A 19,965-nucleotide genomic window follows, 5' to 3' on the forward strand; every position below is an offset into this window, starting at 1 on the left:
CTACAAATGACGTAAGTAAATAAATAAATAAATATTGGTGGGGGAAGTCTAAAACTTGCATCACAGTACCATAAGGTACTGGATAACTATGGCATCTAGGCAAGGAACCAGAAGTGTTTACTCACAAACCTAGTTGAGTTTTCGCCTAATTGCACAAATGGGAAATTACCACATAGAAAAACGTTTGTAGGCTCAAGCCTCGATTTGCAACCAGCAGCCTGGGGCTTCTCTTTTGTACCCCCCTCATTTTTAAATTACAATAAATCCCCTTGCTTAAAGGATGCTGTTCTCTCAATCTCACCCTTTTTTACTTGTTATAAACAACTTTCCAAACCAAGGAGATTGCTTGGTTTTTTAAAAAAGGACTCTAAATATTGATTTTAATTGGAATGAAGTGCTTCAGTGTTCTGCATAAAGTGTTAGTGAAGTGGCAATTTACCTAAGGGGTTTACTGATTGAAAAGCTCTCAAACCTGAAATCACTAGAGAGGCAGGAATTTTTAAAAAGGGACTCTGGGAAAAAGAAAAGCCAAAAAAATACCTCCTCTGCAAATCTGAAGCAGATGCTAGTGTGGAAGGAAATCAATTCAGTAAGGAAAATCAGCTTAAAAATTATTCTGTTAAGAGAACGGGGCTCTCAAAAGACCCCCCCCCCCACGGTTCATCTGCTATAACGAGGAATCTTCAAGGAGACTGGTGTTGCAATTACAACTAATCCTCCCCAAAAAATTAACTGTGTTGAAGGCTTTGTAATTTCCCTAGGTACAATTTAGCTGTCACTTACTTTAAAATTTACTCAAACATGCGTTCCGAACAGCACTAACTTCACATGTCAAGTGCTTTCCAGCCAATTGAGTCTAAACTGGAAGTCGGTGTTAAACAACTGAATGATTAGACAAGATAGCTCATTTCCCTGCTCTTTTGTTCAGAATAAAATGCCACATTTACATTATCAGGCTCAACAGGATTTTCTGACAGAGGGAGAAAAAAAACCCTGGTGAACACTGTCCGCACTAAACACATGAAGCCTGTCATTTACCAATCATCCTTCAAAAAGCAATAGCAATGAATGTAACTTAATTACGACCCAATGATCCTTGACGAAAAATCATCTTATCACTGTCCTGTTCCTCTAGGGCAAATGAACCACTTTTGTCCTTTGGCACTGATGATGCAAAATTCCTAATTGCAATAATGGAGTAAGAGAGACAAATCTCCTTTGCTTCACTTAAAAAAACTCCAAGTTTTAAAGAGGTGAAAAACAATCTAGAAATTATGCAGACATTTTAAATAAATATACAAAAAGGGAAGTGGGGGGTATATTATTACACCCTATTCGAAAAAGTAGTTAAAAAACAAAATAATAAGACAACAAGCTATATTTTGAATAAATATCCACACTTAAAACTCAACAAGAGCTACTGAGATCCAACTTTATAGCAATGCCTGCTGAAAAACTGGTGTTCAGTGTTTGCAGCATAGATGCATTCAATGGACAGCATGAGAAAACAGTGATTTGATTATCGTTTTGGCAGAAGCAACTCATTTAGAGCTTACATTCAATTTCCAAGTCAAACTTCACCCAGTTAAAATCAGCTGTTTTCATTTACCTTGACTGCAAGCATTTTGACAGAGAAAGGCAATATTTTTTCCCATCTTTATCCATGACTTACAAGGGCTGAACTGAAATTAATCAATTTTAGAAACATTTACAGCGGTGATGAAATGCACCCCCACCCCAACATTTTCAACTCTATTATTTTACACGGCCTTATTTTTCCACGCATGGATGCGCGTGCTCTCTCTCTCAGTTTCACTCACCCTCAGTAATTCTGTCATATAGCTAGTTGGGTTGCTATGTAGCTTCATGACATCACCTCATGTACTATATGATTCTCAAATGGTTGGAATCACCCATGCAGTTATTCCAGGAAGAAGAAAGTAATAAGTAGAAAGGGAAGAAATGGTGGTGAAAGAGCAGCAGATGTGTAAGAAAATGTCAAAAAGGATTGAAAGGAATTTTAAAAACTCATAGAACTAAAGGTTTTCTGCACACACCCCAAACAAAACAACAAAAAACGTATTTGGTAAGTTACCAATAGGCTTGAATGGACAGTGACAAGTTAACCTAAGATAACCTAAGACAATTACACCCGTAACACTCATGTTGTTTCATACTTATTTACGAAATTTAGCATCAACTGAAACAATGTAAGTTAAAAATAAACAAATCTAGCAAAAAAACTACACTTTTTGAAGCCTAAGTATCTTGGAAGGAGGAATACATATTTATATTTCTTTCTAATCTACCATACTTTGAGATGACAGAACCTTCAGACGCAGAAAGAAAAATTATATTTTCAATAGTAACATGAAAAAAAGTTTTTTAAAGAGTTCAAAAAGTACCTGTTGGGCAAACAGCACTGTGCCTGGTCTTAAAGAATAACTGATAAGACAGTTTATTAAAAGGCTGATGAAATGGCCGCCAGTTCTTCAGACAAGAAGGGTTAATGCAAGGACCAATGCACTGTGGAGGTTTCAAAGGGTTCTCTGTCTTCTTGTTCCAGTAGGATGTGATGGGCTACCAAAATTTTGCCCAACAAATGTCTTTAAGTGCAAAGATTGTCCCTTTTGGAATTAAGAGTAGCCATTCATTCCGATACAGGGGAATAAAGGGTCACAACCTAGTTTTCGTCCACTTCAACTGTGTGCCAATTTGCTCCATAGAAATTAATGTGAGCCTCTGAGACTGCCCCCATTTGCACAGTGTTGCTCTGGATCCCACAGAGAGTTGCTGTAGCACAGTGGTTAAGTGGTTCAGCTGTGAATCAGCATTTTGCTGGTTCAAATCCCACTAATGCCATGAGCTCAGTAGGTGGCCTTGGGAAAGCCCCTCCTCTCAGCCCCAGCTCCCCAGCTGTATTGTGGGGATAATAATAACAATACTAACTTGTTCACCTCTCTGGGTGGGGCACTAATCTGTCTAGAAGAGAGGTATGTAAGCATAGTTATTATTATCGTTGTTGTGATGATGATGATGACTGAATCTAGCATCTATATCATATATATGGCTAGGAAAATCCTCTTTGTTAACTATCGGAATACTTGTATTAAAGAATATCTATGCCATCTTCCATGTGAATGCACACAGATAGGAAAGCTATATTGTAAGGAAGTAGTTTCAAAGAGATGCACTGGTAAAGGGACAGGGACTATAGATTATAATACTATATAACAACAACATTTGATTTATATATCACCCTTCAAGATGACTTAATGCCACACTCAGAGTGGTTTACAAAGTATGTTGTTATTATCCTCACAGCAATCACCCTGTGAGGTGTGTGGGGCTGAGAGAGCTCTAGAAGAGCTGTGACTGTGACTGACCCAAGGTCACCGAGCTGGCTTCAAGTGGAAAAGTGGGGAATCAAACCCAGTTCTCCAGATTAGAGTCCTGCTGCTCATAACCACTACACCAAACTGGCTCTCTACTGTTTGTTGCTGTAAGTATGATCTTATGGGGTAGTTGTTTAATATGTCAACTTTAGAATTGCTTATGCTGTTTCATCAACTTTGTTTCAGCTCTATATCAGATTTTGGCTTGTTTTCAATCTCTGCATATTTGCTTATCCCATTAATAACAATAATAACATTCGATTTATATACTGCCCTTCAGGACAACTTAATGCTCACTCAGAGCGGTTTACAAAGTGTTATTATTACCCCACAACAATCACCCTGTGAGGTGGGTGGGGCTGAGAGAGCTCCAGAGAACTGTGACTCGCCCAAGGTCACCCTTTACATTGTTTATTGAATGCCTCTGCTGTTGATCATATTGACTTACAGTGTGTAATCCATCTTGAGTCTCAGTGAGAAAGGTGGACTATAAACATAAATATATAAAATAAATAAATAAAATACCTTGTACTGGTTTAAATCATTCATTATGGAATGGACTCAAAGGGTTGCTGGGGGAGAACAGCTATGTTCAGTGGGGGAACTATCTCACAGAGTTCTACAAGTTGCAGTCTTAACCCCCATCTTATTCAACTTCTATGTAAAACCTTTAGGAGAAATAATTCGTAGTTTGGAAATTGGATGTCATTAACATCCAGATGGCACACAGCTCTATAGCTCACTATCCAAATCCCTGGTGATGTGGTAGAGGCTTTAAGCTGCAGCCTGACAGCTGTGGACAAATGGGTGAAAGTGAACAAATTGAAACTGAACCCAGACAAGACGGAAGTGATACTGAGCGGAAAGGAAGAGATATTAAAGGACACTGTGCTCCCCCTTTCAACAGAGTTCAGCTGACCCTTGGTTAAGAGCCATGGGGTTATTTTGGATGCAGCACTGCAGCTAGAGAAGCAAAGTAATGCAGCTGCAAAAATGCCTTTTCCAAACTCAGTTCAACTTGAAAGATTGCCCTATACATTGACATACCTGATCTGTCCACCTGGATCCATGTCATGGAAACATCAAGACTATACTGCTGTAATGTGCTCCACATAGGTCTTCCCCTGAAGTCAACTTGAAGACTCCAGTTGGTGCAGAATGCTGCAGCTCAATTATTATTAGGAGCTAGGCAAAACATGCATATTACTCCCATTCTGCTGTCATTCAATTAGTGTCTCATTATTTACTGGGCTCAATTCAAGGTATTGGCTATTGCATACAAATCCCTTCATGGCCTAAGCCCTCACATCTATAGAAATGTCTCTCTTCCTATGCCCCACCATGGCAGCTTCACTCATCTGAACAGGGCCTTCTGCAGGTGCCACCATACATGTGGACAAAATCAACAGTACACATGCATTGTCTGTGGTAGCCCCCCGTTTATGGAATGGCCTGCCTGAAGAGGTCAGGAAAGCTCTCACTCGCCTGGCTTTCTGCAAACGATGCAAAACTGAATTAGTCAGGAGGGTTTTCTTACACAGGTACTAGGACTGTGCTGTAAGGAAATAGTTCAGAGAGATGCACTGGAAAGGGATAGGGACTGTAGACTATACTACTGCGTATCATCTGTTGCTTTAAGTATGCGCCTACTGGATATTCCACATCATGTAATGTGCCATATGAATCTGCTTTTATTTTGCAGCACTGTTTTCAGCTTTGTATTGGATCTCTTCTCATTTTCAAAATTCTGCAATTCTTGCCCATTAGATTGTTTATTGTTGATTGTATTAACCTACATGATATAATCTGCCTTGAATCTCAGCAAGGAAGGCAGACAATAAATAAACTGTCCATGAGAAAGGCAAACAATAAAACAAAAAGTGGAACAAGCACACAAATATTACAAATATTCTATTACAATGGAACTGATGCACTTACTATTTGAAAATATGTGTAAAGGGAGTAAGAAGGCTATTCCTTGAACAACCCACTACTAAAGAGATTCCCTAATAAATTACTTAGGATTCATATTAAATTATAAGCAAAAGAATGTAATACATGACTTCTGGGAATTAATTTTCCAGAAGTGCATGCAGGCATTCACTCTTCTGACAGAATTATGAGTATATACAGAAGACCATATACAGAGTATTTTACTCTGCTTGAACTCTAATAATAAAAACCCCCTCTATTTATCCTTTTATATAGAACTTTTAGATTGCAAAGTGGTCTTCAATCCATCACATTTGTCCACAAAGAATCATTCAGTTGCTTCTGTGAAGCTAAGACACAGCATGGAAACGGTTCTCTTAGTATAAACTTTTACACACTGCCTTGCACTTAACCTAAATTAGAAATGACTTATATTAACTCATGACAAAATCTAAAGTAGTGAAAATTATCCTTTTTTTATTATTTGGGTCATTGAGCCTTCCAACTATGTGTATGTTACATCAAAATCATGGATACCGCTGCAGCATCTCCCCTTCTCTCAAAGCATTATGAAAGGAAAGTCCTTCAAGTCACAATATGACATCTGACTTTTTTTGTCCTGGCCTCTTCACTGAAGAGAAATCTCATATGAAATTAGTGAGAATCAACTTCCAGGGATGCAACTTGTACTGTTTAGGTGTTAAACAGTACAAACCAGTTTGGTGCAGTGATTAAGAGCACGGGACTCTAATCTGGGGAACTGGGTTTGATTCCCCACTCTTCCACTTGAAGCCAGCTGGGGGACCTTGCGTTAGTCACAGCTTCTAGGAGCTCTCTCAGCCCCACCCACCTCACAGGGTGTTCTGTTATGAGGATAATACTGACATACTTTGTAAACTGCTCTGAGTGGGTATTAAGTTGTTTTGAAGGGTGGTATATAAATTGAATGTTGTTGCTGCTGCTGCTTCTGTTGTTGTTACTATGCAGGGACTATAAGCTAAACGTGCACAGCGCTAAATGTACACTGTGGGATATAAGCTTATGCAAAACAACAGTGATTTTATAGTTTTAATGAGGGATGGGCCAAATACCAATCAAACCACAATTTCGTGGCAGATCTGGGTGCTTAATCAGATTGGCCCTATATCAGATAACATTTTGATTTATTTAATTTACCGGATTGTTAGCCTGCCTTGATGTTTAAAGAGTACTCGATGTGTTTTTTTTAAAAAACCAAAGCAATACAATCTCATCAAAATAATCATTATATAAAAACATAGCTTTGGGGTAACTTATTAACATTTGTTGAGAGGGTCATCTGGTTCCATACATCTCCTACTTGGGGGCAGCCAAACTGCAGTTCCCATGATGATCTGCCACCCTGACAGCACTGTTTGTACACAGAAGCATTCCTGGCTTAAGTATAAAGTAAAGTCTACACCAGCACTAGGCCTTGGTTCCATAACTATCTCTTGGATTACTCTATGTGAAAGTGGAGAAGCTGTTACAGGCAGGAACGGCCCATTCAGACTCTGCAGGCTGCAGCCTGCATAGGGACATGCAGGCACTAGCATTATAATAATAGTAACATTCAATTTATATACCTCCCTTCAGGACAACTTAATGCCCACTCAGAGTGGTTTACAAAAGTATGCCATTATTATCCCCACAACAAAACACCCTGTGAGGTGGGTGGGGCTGAGAGAGCTCCAGAGAACTGTGACTCGCCCAAGGTCACCCAGTGGGGAATCAAACCCAGCTCTCCAGATTAGAGTCCCGTTCTCTTAACCACTACATCAAACAGGCTCTCTGGCATGTGTCAGCATTTTGAGGATTAACAGGTTCTAAGAAGGTGACTTTTCGGGTTTGCCTGGATCGACCAGATTCTGGAAACCAATAATCCAGCAAAATTCAGGAAGGACATAAATAGTTAAGAACTCTAGGTACAAGGTATTTCATATGATGGACTGCATATAGCTTACAGAATAGCGGGAACATACAACAGGAGCAAACTTCTCCAACACAGCTGGTGCTCTTGAATACTTTCAAGGTAGCAGAGCTTAATGAGAGTGCACCACCCTCACAACCACTCTGGTTCCAACTGTTTGGGACGAGCATATCATATCTTCTATCATATTCATATAATCTATGTAGACATATCCTAGCTTATTACATCTTCATATGAAGCACAAGGAGAGATCATTCCTGATGAATCTTTACTACTGCTAATTATTAACATAAAATATACAACATAAAAAGTGAAGCATGTACATTTCTTCAATTAACTGCTGACTTCAACCAACTTACTTTTCAAGGTGAACACTAATGAGAGGAGAACACAGGTTTCTTGTAGGCTTTGCTAAACCCAGGGCCACAATGGACTCGTGTAGCCGATTCACTGTTTCAACATCACCTCGCAAGGCCACACCATTAAGTACGTGGAAAAGGGATACGACAGTCGTATCTTTAATAGGGACATCCTTCTCTTTCATCTCCTTTAAAATGTTAATAGCATCTACAATGAAACCCCACAAAAGACCCTTAGGTAATTTCATGTAGAGAGAAAACAAACTGCTATTAAAACAGCATTTCAAAAACCAGCAGGAATGTAAATTCTGGTGTATAATGCCAATTTCAAGTTAATTACTACTTGCATTTCTAAACGAGACTACAATTATGAATCCACAATAGCATGGTTTTATCATTTTGCTGCAACTTTGACTACAAATTACACATAGGAACTGTGTGCCCACTCTGCACCACATAACCCTGTAGAGTCTGCCCTATAGCAACAAGATCCTACTAAATGGATGCTTTTATCGTTCAGTGCTAACATCTGCTAAATCACACCATTGTTTCTTCAGCAGATGGCTTGTCACGAGGCCAGATAATAAAGATGTGTTTACACTGTATATACAGCCAGACTAATGGCCTGATACCGATAGGGCCTGTTTGCTGTGTCGATACTAATTAGCCAAGGAGAGCCAATGAAAGCTTTCTAAGAGAGTGCATGTTAAAACATTAGGTTCATTAAGCTTCATTAGGAAGGCAGAAATAAACATTTTGGTATATGGCATAAGTGCATTTTTTGTAATGTTCTTAATTATTGCACAGGCAAAATGTTTTGACCACTTTACATAAAAGCAGGCTCATCTTTTGTAACTGCCTGCTGCAGCATGCTGTGTGCTTTGAAAAACAAGCACAATATTATCTTTTCATTGCATAGGTAGCTATGATCTAATTTTATCATCTACCCTATCCCCAAACATTCCAAATTTTGTACCCTTTCAACTAAGGGAACAAAGTAATAAACATTCTTTTGAATATCATTATGTATTGGCAGTCTGCTTTTTTAAAAAAATTAATTATGGCAATGCCTTACTGGTTGCTAATGTCACCTGTTATGAAATCAATAACATTCAAAGCAAAATAGTGTATTATAGGTAATATATTCATTATCAAAGGCAATAAAATAAGTCTATTAATTTAGCAATAAGGTTAAGTTGTCGCTTTTAAAATACAGTGCTAATAAAATATAAGATGACAAATTGAAAGATCTTAATATTACAATAAATTTATTTAAAAGTTGCAGAGATTTTTTTCTGGAGTATTTAGACTCTTTACAAGGAGGTTATGTTTATAGGCTTTATGCTCAGACTTCAGACCTTCTTAAGCAAAAAACAAAGCCATTAGTCTAGGCACATACGCAATTTGTGCCATAAGTCATGATCTTCAAACTCAATCCAACCAGCAACGCTAATAAAAACTAGCTGCAGAAATGCAAAAAGCACTGAGCTGTGCAAATGTAAATGACAAGCTTGCCAATCCATTAAAACTAATGGCCTACACTGTCCAAGTATCTCTGGTTGAATTCACATGCAAATTTGTATGCAAAATGTTGAAGCACTTTGCAGGACATGATATACCATTAATATCAACTCACATTTTTATTCTGGTGGCAAGATACCTTTATTATATAGCCGATACATACACTGAAAGCAAGGGTGCTTACCTTCCAGTCTGCCATATTTTCCCAAAACTTTGACCAAAGCTATATACTTTGTCGCATCAAGAACAGCAGATGAATCTTTACGGCAGCTAAAGCACAATAAAACAAAAAACCTGCATCAACTTTGTGTTGTTGATCATGATGCAATAATAATTTAGATTTTAATTTCTAACACATTACTGAGAAAATAACATTATCAAACAGTGACACAGACCTAGTTTGAAAGCATTTAGGTTGCATCCAAATGACACAACAGTTTGTCCATGATGGGAAAACATGCACACTTTGCCGTACCTGTGTGCTCATCTCATTTCTCTCTGCTCATTACACTGCACACAGGGTAAGACTGGAGGTTTCCAGGCTTTGGAAAGCAATGGATCAAGTTCCAATTCACCATGGGATCCAAATACAGGCACCTGGGTCAATTGGAGTTTGTTTCTGCCCCACAAATTGGAATTCTAAAATCTTGGTTTAATCCCAATTTAGAATTCTAGTTGGGGTGCATGGAGAGGGTGATACAAGATCCAGTTTACCAGGTCCTTGCATACAGCTGTCATGGTAAACTGAATCTTAATTCTGGGCTTCTCAAACCCAGAAGCCTTCAAACGAAGCTCCATGCATGAGGAAGAGGAAGGAAGAGGGTCGTGTTTATACCTGTGAGGGACAAACCTCTGCTGTGATATCTGACAGAAGCCTTGCTCTTTTTGCTCATGCAACATTGGCAAAGTTCAGAATAGCCTATTTACTTTCTACTATGAAGAACACAACACTCAAGTGTGAATGTTGGGAAAAACAACATTTTTAGAAACAAATACACCAACTACTATAATTACTTCATTTGCCAGTTAAAAGGGGCAAGAGGGGAATATTAAGAACATAAATTTGACACACTGCCATCAACTAATATTGATCCACGCCCAAATATAAAACTGTACTCAATGTCGAATACTTTTTCACTATCCAACAGCTGCTATTTCATATTTTCTGAGGAAAAATAATATGATCTCCTCAATTCATAAGTGGTTAAAGAAAGCATGTTTATACCCAAATTAACATACCTACTGGCCTGATTTGTTGGTCTGATGCATTTTTATTGCACTTCTTTTTAAAACTGTACTATATATCAAATATTACTCCATAAACATTCATTATAATAATGTTTTTGTACCACCAGGGGCACACATCATCTTATAAAAACACAATGCTAAACTATGCTGAACAGCATATTTGCAAAGGCTCATTATAGTCAGCTCTAAGAACCAGATTCCAGAAGGGCTGGACACCTGCTCTCGTAGGATATTTCCAAGGGGAGATGATTTGTCAATGACCAGTACATTTCCCCCATCATTTGAACACAGCAAGTAAGTATGTGTGGAAACATGTAAATTCTGAATTCTCTCAGTACTTCAGTTGTGTAAGCAATCCTGTGAGCTCATGGTAGACTGACTAGAAGTACTCCACAGGATATTTTATAAGCAAGTTTATTGTACATCTCTTTTGTACAAAACACTGCCAAGAATTTGCTCAAATACCACCAGCAATCTATTATACACCTAATGGGTGTTTCTTGATTAAATTGTCCTGACTACTGCTAGAAAGACCTGCATGCAGCTGAGGTCTCTATCCACGTGAGATACAGAAAGAGACATTCTGCAACGGCCAGGAATAGGCAGTTTTAGCTGGGAATAGATGTACAACAACCATGGTTTAGAGAACACACTTCTTCAAACAAGTTTAATTATGTACCAAGTTTCATGCTAATCTGTGTTACCAATGGTTATATACAATCCTGAACCTGAGTGTGCATAATCTGCACACAAGTTGAGAAGGGGAGGGGTGAGAGAAGTATAGCACATATGATGCTTTAGTTCATTCCGGCTTACTAAATCTGGGTTAATTGTATCTCCAGCTTGGGACAATGTTTTACCTAAAGAGCAAAAAGAATTTCCAAAACATGCAATTAAAAAAAAACACCTTCTTAATATTAAAACCAAAGAGGAAAAACCTGTGCAATCTAAAAAAGAAATGTCTGCTGATAGGCATTAAACCTAATGTCACTTACAAGCACTATTACCTGATATATGGCTGATATTTTGCTCCCCAAAGAAAGCAAACAAGAATGTCAAGGTGGTTGCTAAGACCCTATCAGAAATGAATTCATAAATATCCAACATAGAGCAGCACTAAGAAACGTGTGTTCAAAATTGATTATATAATCATGACAACTTGTTACAACCAATCTTAAATTTCAGCAAAATATTTTTATCAAGCGAAAAGCTAATTAAAAATGTATGAGGGGGGCTTAATACACAACCTATTTAATTCAATAAGGTCTGTGTATCAGCATAAATCTCGGTGACATCTCTCAGTGCTGGTGTACTCACAGTTCTTCTTTCAGGTTCATTGCCTCTTCTACATTATCATGTCGACAGCACAAATTTATTAAGGCAGCATAGCTACCAACAACCATGTCCGGTTCGTATCTGGCTTTCAGTTCAAGGGCTTTCTGCATATTCTAGAAGGAGCATTAAGTCAAAGAGAAAAGTCCGCATGACATTTTGAATTCAAGCACTGGCTGTACATTTATCTATCTAATGCAGTGCCTTGGTGCTGCTTGTTAAAAGCTTGCATGTTTTACCCCATCAAATGCAAATTACAGTTATTTTAGCCAGTGATCTGAACTTACCCAGTCTAAATCTTTGTAATGTGAGTGTCTCGTATACTTTAATGGGAATCTCAGCTATGTATATGATTAGTGTTCTGTTTTCTTGGTAAAATATTAAAATACATATTGCTTTATAATTCTATTAAGTCTTAACTAAATTAAAGTTAGTGTCATTCTTTTACAAATCAAGGAATTGTTTCTAAGATGGCTGCTTATGTAGACATAATACAGCTTTAAAATATTGCAGAGGTTCTAATGCACATGAACAGAGATCACGTTAGTAGATCACGATAAAGATTCTGACAGCTTTTGTTACTGTATGCATGAAGACAAACACATTTGGATTTCTTGCATTACACAATAGAAATGATAAGGTTAAGCAATACAGCTTGTTTTCTATAAAATCATGGACATAATGGTGATACTACACAAACAAGAAATTAGACCAAAGCCTGGGAACAGACAGCAAATTGCAGACCTACACAAAAATATGAACTACAGCTGGATGCCTGCTGATGAAAGCAAGAGGCTCTTTATCTCAGAAAGCTTTTCTCCAGCAGGAAAATGGAATTTCAATCCCCACATTAACCACCTTGTAATATTTGACTTGCAAATGACTATGCATGTATCAGTTGCTTGACAATCTAGATATATGAGACCAGAGCTGTGGCTTGAAAGGACATTTGGCATGTATGATAAACCTATCACAGCTGTTACGATCATTCACTTTGCAGATTACCATTAACAGACCAGAGCCATCCCAAAACATGCCATTCAATAGGTAACTGAAATGAGTTGACTTTTTATTTTAATTTTGCACTCGGATTTGATTTTCAAGGGCCAAAATATGAACCTTCAAAATAGTACACTTTCCCTTGTTTACCTACACTAAGCACTGCAAAGTGAAATGAAGCCGAAAGACACAGAACTGCATTTGTTCACATTCATTTCTTATTAACATTGCCTTTGCCTATCTCAACTGCCTATCTCAACTGCCTATCTCTAGATTGTAAGCAGCACAGGGCAGAGAATTGTCATTTGTTTACATGTACTTTGTATACGGCCACATGCACTGATGTTGCTATATAAATGAAGCCATTGCCATCCATTCAAGTATAATACACAATGGCAGCAATGCAAAGCACAGTTACCTCCTCTGCGGAAAGAGCAAGTATGAGCTGCTTCAAAATATCTCCAACAGGCTGGTTCTCAGCTTTAAACTGTTCGAGCTTTTCCTCCAAATCAGACACTGGAAGCCCTGCAAACTAGAGCAGGATGATACATGTAGTCTGTTAGAACACTTCAAGGGGGAAAAGCAATGAAGATGTGCAAGGAATAAGATAAACAAGAATATATACATTGTAACAATCCAGTAACAATAAAGTATATTGTATTTTTTTTGTATTTTCATTTTTGTACACTAGATACAAAACTCCCAAACACCAAACTGATGTCTCACTCTCAACACACACACACATCAAAATAACTGCTCTGAGGGACAAGAATTCATGGGCACAGCTTCTACCAATATCTGTGATTGTCCTACTTAGAACTTCTTACAGACGTTTTCACACACCCATCTTGCCCTCCTGTAAGACTTTCTCACTATCAAGGTCATGATGTAACTGAAGTCAGAAACATTTGGGCATCTGTTCACTGGGACACAAGTAAAAGCCTGAAATCATCCTTGAGAAGCTGTATTTTCTAAATGAGGAAACTGAGTCAAGAAAGCTAATTCTCAAGGAATTCAAGCTAATTTCCAGGAAAGCTAAGAATACTACTCAGACATTCTCACTAGTAAATCAAATACTTCTATTGTTAATAATGCTATCGACAATGCCTCTCAGAAAAAGGCCCAAACATCAACCACACAACAAAATTACTACCTTGGAAGTTATATCCTTATTTTGGTACTAACTTATTTGGTTTCTAACAAAGAACATTCAGTAGTTGCCAGCCCACTTACTTTGGCTGTATCACCTTGTGATAGTTTTTCTATATCAGTCAATAAAATCACATCCTAAAAAATAAGAATAAATATAAATACAAAAATATTTATAAAGCATGAATATCTTGAGGAAAACAAATTCATGTTTCAGTAGTGTTTCAAGCTATGCTGTTACTGTTTCCCCCAGTTTACCTCAGAACTAGAGTTTTTAAACTCCCTCCATTCAATGCAAATATTTTTTCCTAGTTAGGTAATATTGAGATGTTTGTACAGCTAAGATAGGTACTTTATGTTTTATACATTAATGGAAATATATGCATATATTTTAGATTCACAGATAAATACATTATTTACCACTACAGACCTTAATTAATTCAGGAACATGGTAGATGTTCAGTAAGTTGCGGATACCTCTGAAGATGTTGGGAGGGATTACTATATTCTGTACCAAGAAGTGGAGAAAATTATATGAGTTTTAAAAACACAACCAAACTGAGATAATTTCCGTTAGACAAATTTCAGACATAATTTAAGTCTCCAGCACTTGCATGTCATTGAGAAGTGGTCTGGTTGTACTTAAAAGCTGCAATTTCAAATCTAATAGATACATGTCAGGCAGGACAGGCATTATGTAGCAAAAAATGAAATGGTACCATCTTCTTCAGCTGATGGAAGTATTGTCTCAACCGCTCCTCCTTGGCCTGTACCTCTGAGTCACTCATGCTGTCAATCAAGCTATAAAGAAAATAGCCAACAGCTTCTGCGGGAGGGGAAAAAAACACAAGAGAAAGCATTCCACTAAAATTACTGACACTGTCATGTTATCAAGATTAATTTATAAGAAATCATTTTGGTGTGAGATGTCACCCTGATGAGAGGCTCTGAAATGGCAACAATGATCACTGAGGCATAGAGATTATGTGGTTTGGGAGCACATATCTAACTGGTGAGTGAAAGGAATATTAATTATTTTCAAACCTAGTGACAGCTTTTCAGTACAAAATCTTTCTCCAATCTATTTTTTCTCACTGCTGTGTGACAGAAGAAGTACTGCCCAGGCCTCTCCCCACCCCCCAAACTCCTCTGCCCACTACCCCAAAATAGTTGCCATAAATATTTTGTCATTTATTCAAAAGGAAATAAAGAGAGCTTCATAAAGCGCTGTGTACACAGTTCTGTATATTGCACAGTATATACAATGCTTTTTGCAGCCAGTGAGTGAACATGAATACAGTAAGAGTATTAAATGATTTTTAACAACCAGATCCAATAATCCTGTGGAGAGCTGCTTATTAGCCAATGAAAATCAAGATTAACAAAAGATACTCTATAGCTAACAGCACTAATTTTCTTCGGCACTCAAGCATAAAATATATAGGAGCATCAGGAAGAACTAATGAGCTTTCTATAAGAACTGTATAGTGACATGCACCTTATTCTTTTTATTTCTTTTTAAAGAATATGGATTTTTTAAAAAGAAGCATATTTGAGAGACCAAGTGCCATTTTTGTTCTATTACAGAAGGTTCCAGGTATTTATAATACAAGAAGCATTTATTTAAACGCTTTGATTATATTTATGGCATAACCTTTCTATTTTACTTCACACACGAACATCTTTAAGTATGGGAAACATTTTTAATTAAAAAGAAAAAAACCACAACTAATAAAACCTCATGGATTCTATAAAATACACTGTGATTATATGGATAAAGATTTTACCCAACATGTTTTCAAATTTCACTTTCAAAAAGAAGTAATCAGTGTTTACTGTTGTAATCCCTCAAGCCCATCATTACACAGAAGAACGGATTTGTGGATAAGTTACAATCATAGAAATTGAAACTCTACCAGTTGGTCCTGGAGGCGTCTGGCAATAACGTCCATCCTTGTACAACAGTTCTGTTATCTAGTGAGACAGAATAATCGTACATTGCAGCCAAGAGAATCAAGCAAGGGCAAATAGTATCTGAAATTGAATTCTGCAAATAATAAAGCATTGCTTCACTAAGGTATTATTTATGCCACATCACCGCAATTCTTTTTTTAAAGGAAAGCTTTTTTGGTAACTGTGTTTTAGAAATATATATGTTTAGAAATATAAATATCCAAATGTTTAGGAAAGCGCAGCAATAAGTCTCTTTGTGTATCTTATCTGTAACAGTGATTTTAAAAAGAAGAATTGCTTAGAGTATAAACTACTGTCTTTTTGGAAATTAAACATTAGAGACTGATGCCGGCCCAAGCAGTTTTGGCATAAAATTTAAAATATGTAAAAATGTTATATAAAAATTGATGCCATTTTAATAAGGAACATATTTCAAAGCTGACATTAGACCAAGTAAGTATCTTTTTTAAAAAAATGAGGGTTCTCTTGGACCGCAATACTAAGGGCATTTACCACATCCGGAGTATTTTTTCTAGACGTGAATAACATCATACTACCAGCAAGCTTTAGCTTTTACATGCCTAACAACTAACTGATATGACAGTGGCCCAGTCTGACATCTGGAGTAACAGATTTTGACTGTCATTCCCCCTACCCCAATACAGGGCAATTTGATCCTGACAGGCATCACGCTACAACACATACTCCCTTCCCATCAACAGTGGAGCTATTTCTAAGTTGCTTGTACTCTGCCTATACAGCAGACAGCAGCTATACTGTGGCTGCCATGCACCTGCGCAGCAATCAATGCTTATCAACCATGCAACCAGATTAACAGAAGAAATGCTGATGTCTTTTTCCCACAAGATGGGGTAAGAGTCTGTAATGCTGTCTCCCCCCCCCCCCCCCCACAAACAGGCAATTTTGTAACGGATGGTAGTCTGGCTGCAGTTATTCAGCTACACAGTTGTGTATACTAGATAGACCCCTTTCCCCCCCAGAAACTGCATGAGCAATTCTGGCTTTCACCAGGAATGAACAAAGGAAATCAGATACCTGTGGTATAGGTTTGCACAATCTTAGACTTTGCAACAAGTTGAAATTAGATCACAATAATTGGTTTATCTTCCTATCAAATTTATTGTTATTAATCATTATATTAATAGACAAGGATTTTGCTATAGAATATATACAAGTTATAGTCATGCCAACATCATTTGTAGTTTAAAAAACACTATTTCACAATGCCTGTGCATTAACAGACGTTACCCATTTCTCAACTTAGCAAAAACTCTGCTTCAGCAAATATCATGAGTGAAGACAAGACTTTCAGAGAGTAACAACTGCAGAATGCACAACTTGATTTTTTAAAATAAATTTTTATTCTCAGCAATCTACACAACTTGATTTTTATAACACTGCAATCCAGAGTGTGCAAAAAATCTTAAAAGGTCTTTAAACCAGGCAAAATGTTAAACATAGAAATACAAAAGAAAAGAGTAACACAGATAAAGTATGTAATACCGATGCATGCAGTACTTTGCGGTCACACAAGTGTTGTAAGCAAGCTTCCCAAATCAAATTTGGTGCTCATGAGAGGAAGGCAATAAAAACTCATTTTAGTGTAAACCTGCCCATCACCACCAGTTACCAAGTTCTTAATTCTGAAGTATTTTTTCTGTTATGGAAAAATGCTTTGGATATTTTGCTAGCCTCCTCCAATTTTGTGACTGCTTCAGCTGGTGTTATCATCTTCTATGGCACTTATACTTCAGATCTTTAAGTTGCCCAAATGCAAGATTTTTATACACATGTCTGAGTTTTTCTAAATAAGCCAGATTTCATTCCTCACCTATCCCACACCCTAATTTATACATAACTGAAGGAAAAAGTAACACTGAACTATGTGTCAATGAAGTCACAAAGCTCTTTCAATTAAAAAGTTGCTTAACAATCTGTACATGATCCAGCCAAATCAAGCACTCTTACGTCCATATAAATTAGGCTGAGCAACACCCTTAATTTTTAAAAATAATGTATATGTCTAGATAGGTACAATAACATGGCATGATCCAAGTCAGTCACTTAGGACTACAGCCATAAACCTTTCGTGCCCAAATGATTTCAAATGACTGCTTATTTCAGCCAGTCTCCACTTACCTTACTCCAAAGATCTACATCACTGGACCTGTAGAGGGCAGCACAGGATAACAAATTAAATAGTAGAAACATTGGTTTCATTTAGTCTCTTCTTTGCAACTGAATAGGTCAGGGAATATACTGAAGACGTACTGAAGACATTAACGTTTTACGTATTTTAACAGAAATTTATTTGTACAACATAACATTTTAAGGTATTTATAACGGCCACTGAAATAGCTGTGATGGCTGTATTATAGCCTATTATATTAATATTCTAATGCATTTATGGAGAAAGGTTTAGAAATAAAAAAGCTGTAGCTGAAACTGTGAGTGGTTCCCAGTTTAAAGAAACACAACACTGCAAATTGATTAATCCAGTCCTCCACCCTTTTTATATGTGGTGAACAGGTAGACTTCCTGATACGTTTGTGTTTGGAACCTGTGATTTTACTGTATTTCTAATTTTCACTTCTTATTGTAACCCGCTATGAGCGGGCTATAAATAAATAAATAAATAAATAAATAAGTACACAAGCAGAGGACTTGCAGGGGTCATCTCATTTCCTTTCCCCATTATTTCCTCACTCTCTTCCCTGAAACCACAGTCTCTTCTCTTTTCCAACCACAGTCTCTTCTCTTCCTACTTCCTTCTCTCCTTCCCACTCACCAGCAAACTGATCTTTAGCTCCCCCTGCCCCCGCCAACTTCAGCTTTTCCTGTTTCTCTCCTCCTGGCAGCTTCTCCCTAGGAAGCAGCAGGCCCAGTTGTACAGTGGTGAACCTGCGAGGACTGGGGGAGGGGGGTGGCACCTTACATTCCCCCGGAACCCTCTTCCCCACACTATTTCCTCTTTTCCTCTTCCTGGATGCCTCATCTCCTTTCCTTTTGTTGCTTCCTTCTCTCCTTTCCAACCACTCAACTTTTTATCTGCTCTTCATCTTCAGCTACCTTTATCATTTATTTACTTCATTTATACTTCACCTTTCTCCACAATGGGGGCCCAAAGCAGCTTACATGACTCTCCTCTCCTTTATTTTACCCTCACCGCAACCCTGTGAAGTTAGGTGACTGGACCAAGGTCACCAAATCAGAGTGGAGATTCAAACCTGGGTCTCCCAGATCCTAGTCTGAAACTCTAACCACTACAACTGCACTGGCTTTTGTGTAGTGGCCACTATTGAACAGCAGTGAGTAGCTGGGCCTGGCCTGGATGAGTCCTCCCTCAAAAGCCAAAACAGACCTAGAAACGACCCTGTTCCTCCCCCCGTCTTTTACTGAGAGAAATCAGGTCAGATGGCTGGCACTATTGTTGTGGTTGCCTAGCACCCCCACAATGGCCACTGCAGACAGAATTTATTTCTTATTTATTTATCAAAACATTTTTATCCCACCTTTCCTCATGGCTCAAGGTAACTTACAGTAATAGATTTAAAAATTATGGTTAAAATAAAAATAAACTAACCTCCTAATCCCCCCCTTTTAAAAGATGCCTGTTATTCAAACCCTCTCAAAATCTCTGGCAAGCAGACAGGGCTTGCAGCAATTCCTAAAGATCACCAAAGTAGAAGCACCCTTCACTTCTTCAGCAAAGCCATTCCACAGTAGGATGTGTAGTTTGGTTTGGAATTTGGATTAAAATATTGAATTTTGGCCAATTCAGTGAAATCTGGGTATTTTGAATCAAAAACCAAGTATCATGAATTTTTACCAATATTAAAAAAAATGGTAAAATCCAGCAACTTTTTTCTAAGGGAAAATCAATCTGGGAGCTATCCAGTGGATTGGAGGGGATCATTTTTCAACCAAGCTTCACCAAATTTGGAGGGAACCTACTCCTGACTGTCCTCTAAAGACCACCCCCCTCATGCTTCTTCAATATTGGACCCTGGGGGCCAATTTTATGAAACCCCACCCATTCTTCATTATTCCCATAGAAAACAATGGCTGGCTTTTACCAATTTTTTTTCATTTGGCAAAAATTCTGGAT

General features: G+C 37.7%; 1 protein-coding gene across 1 annotated transcript in view; it reads right to left on the minus strand.

Moving 5' to 3' along the window:
• LRPPRC (leucine rich pentatricopeptide repeat containing) overlaps positions 1 to 19,965 on the minus strand; it is a 144,355-nt gene that overhangs the window by 61,708 nt on the left and 62,682 nt on the right. Inside the window, exons 15-23 of the mRNA XM_054983556.1 lie at positions 17,997 to 18,024; positions 15,800 to 15,857; positions 14,603 to 14,709; positions 14,314 to 14,391; positions 13,968 to 14,021; positions 13,153 to 13,266; positions 11,721 to 11,851; positions 9,340 to 9,425; positions 7,635 to 7,842 (exon numbers count right to left, since the gene is read on the minus strand). Of these exons, the coding sequence (XP_054839531.1) occupies positions 7,635 to 7,842; positions 9,340 to 9,425; positions 11,721 to 11,851; positions 13,153 to 13,266; positions 13,968 to 14,021; positions 14,314 to 14,391; positions 14,603 to 14,709; positions 15,800 to 15,857; positions 17,997 to 18,024 (864 nt within the window). The remainder of the gene's footprint in view (positions 1 to 7,634; positions 7,843 to 9,339; positions 9,426 to 11,720; positions 11,852 to 13,152; positions 13,267 to 13,967; positions 14,022 to 14,313; positions 14,392 to 14,602; positions 14,710 to 15,799; positions 15,858 to 17,996; positions 18,025 to 19,965) is intronic.

Source organism: Eublepharis macularius, chromosome 1, assembly GCF_028583425.1.
Source record: "Eublepharis macularius isolate TG4126 chromosome 1, MPM_Emac_v1.0, whole genome shotgun sequence".
Lineage (NCBI taxonomy): Eukaryota > Metazoa > Chordata > Lepidosauria > Squamata > Eublepharidae > Eublepharis > Eublepharis macularius.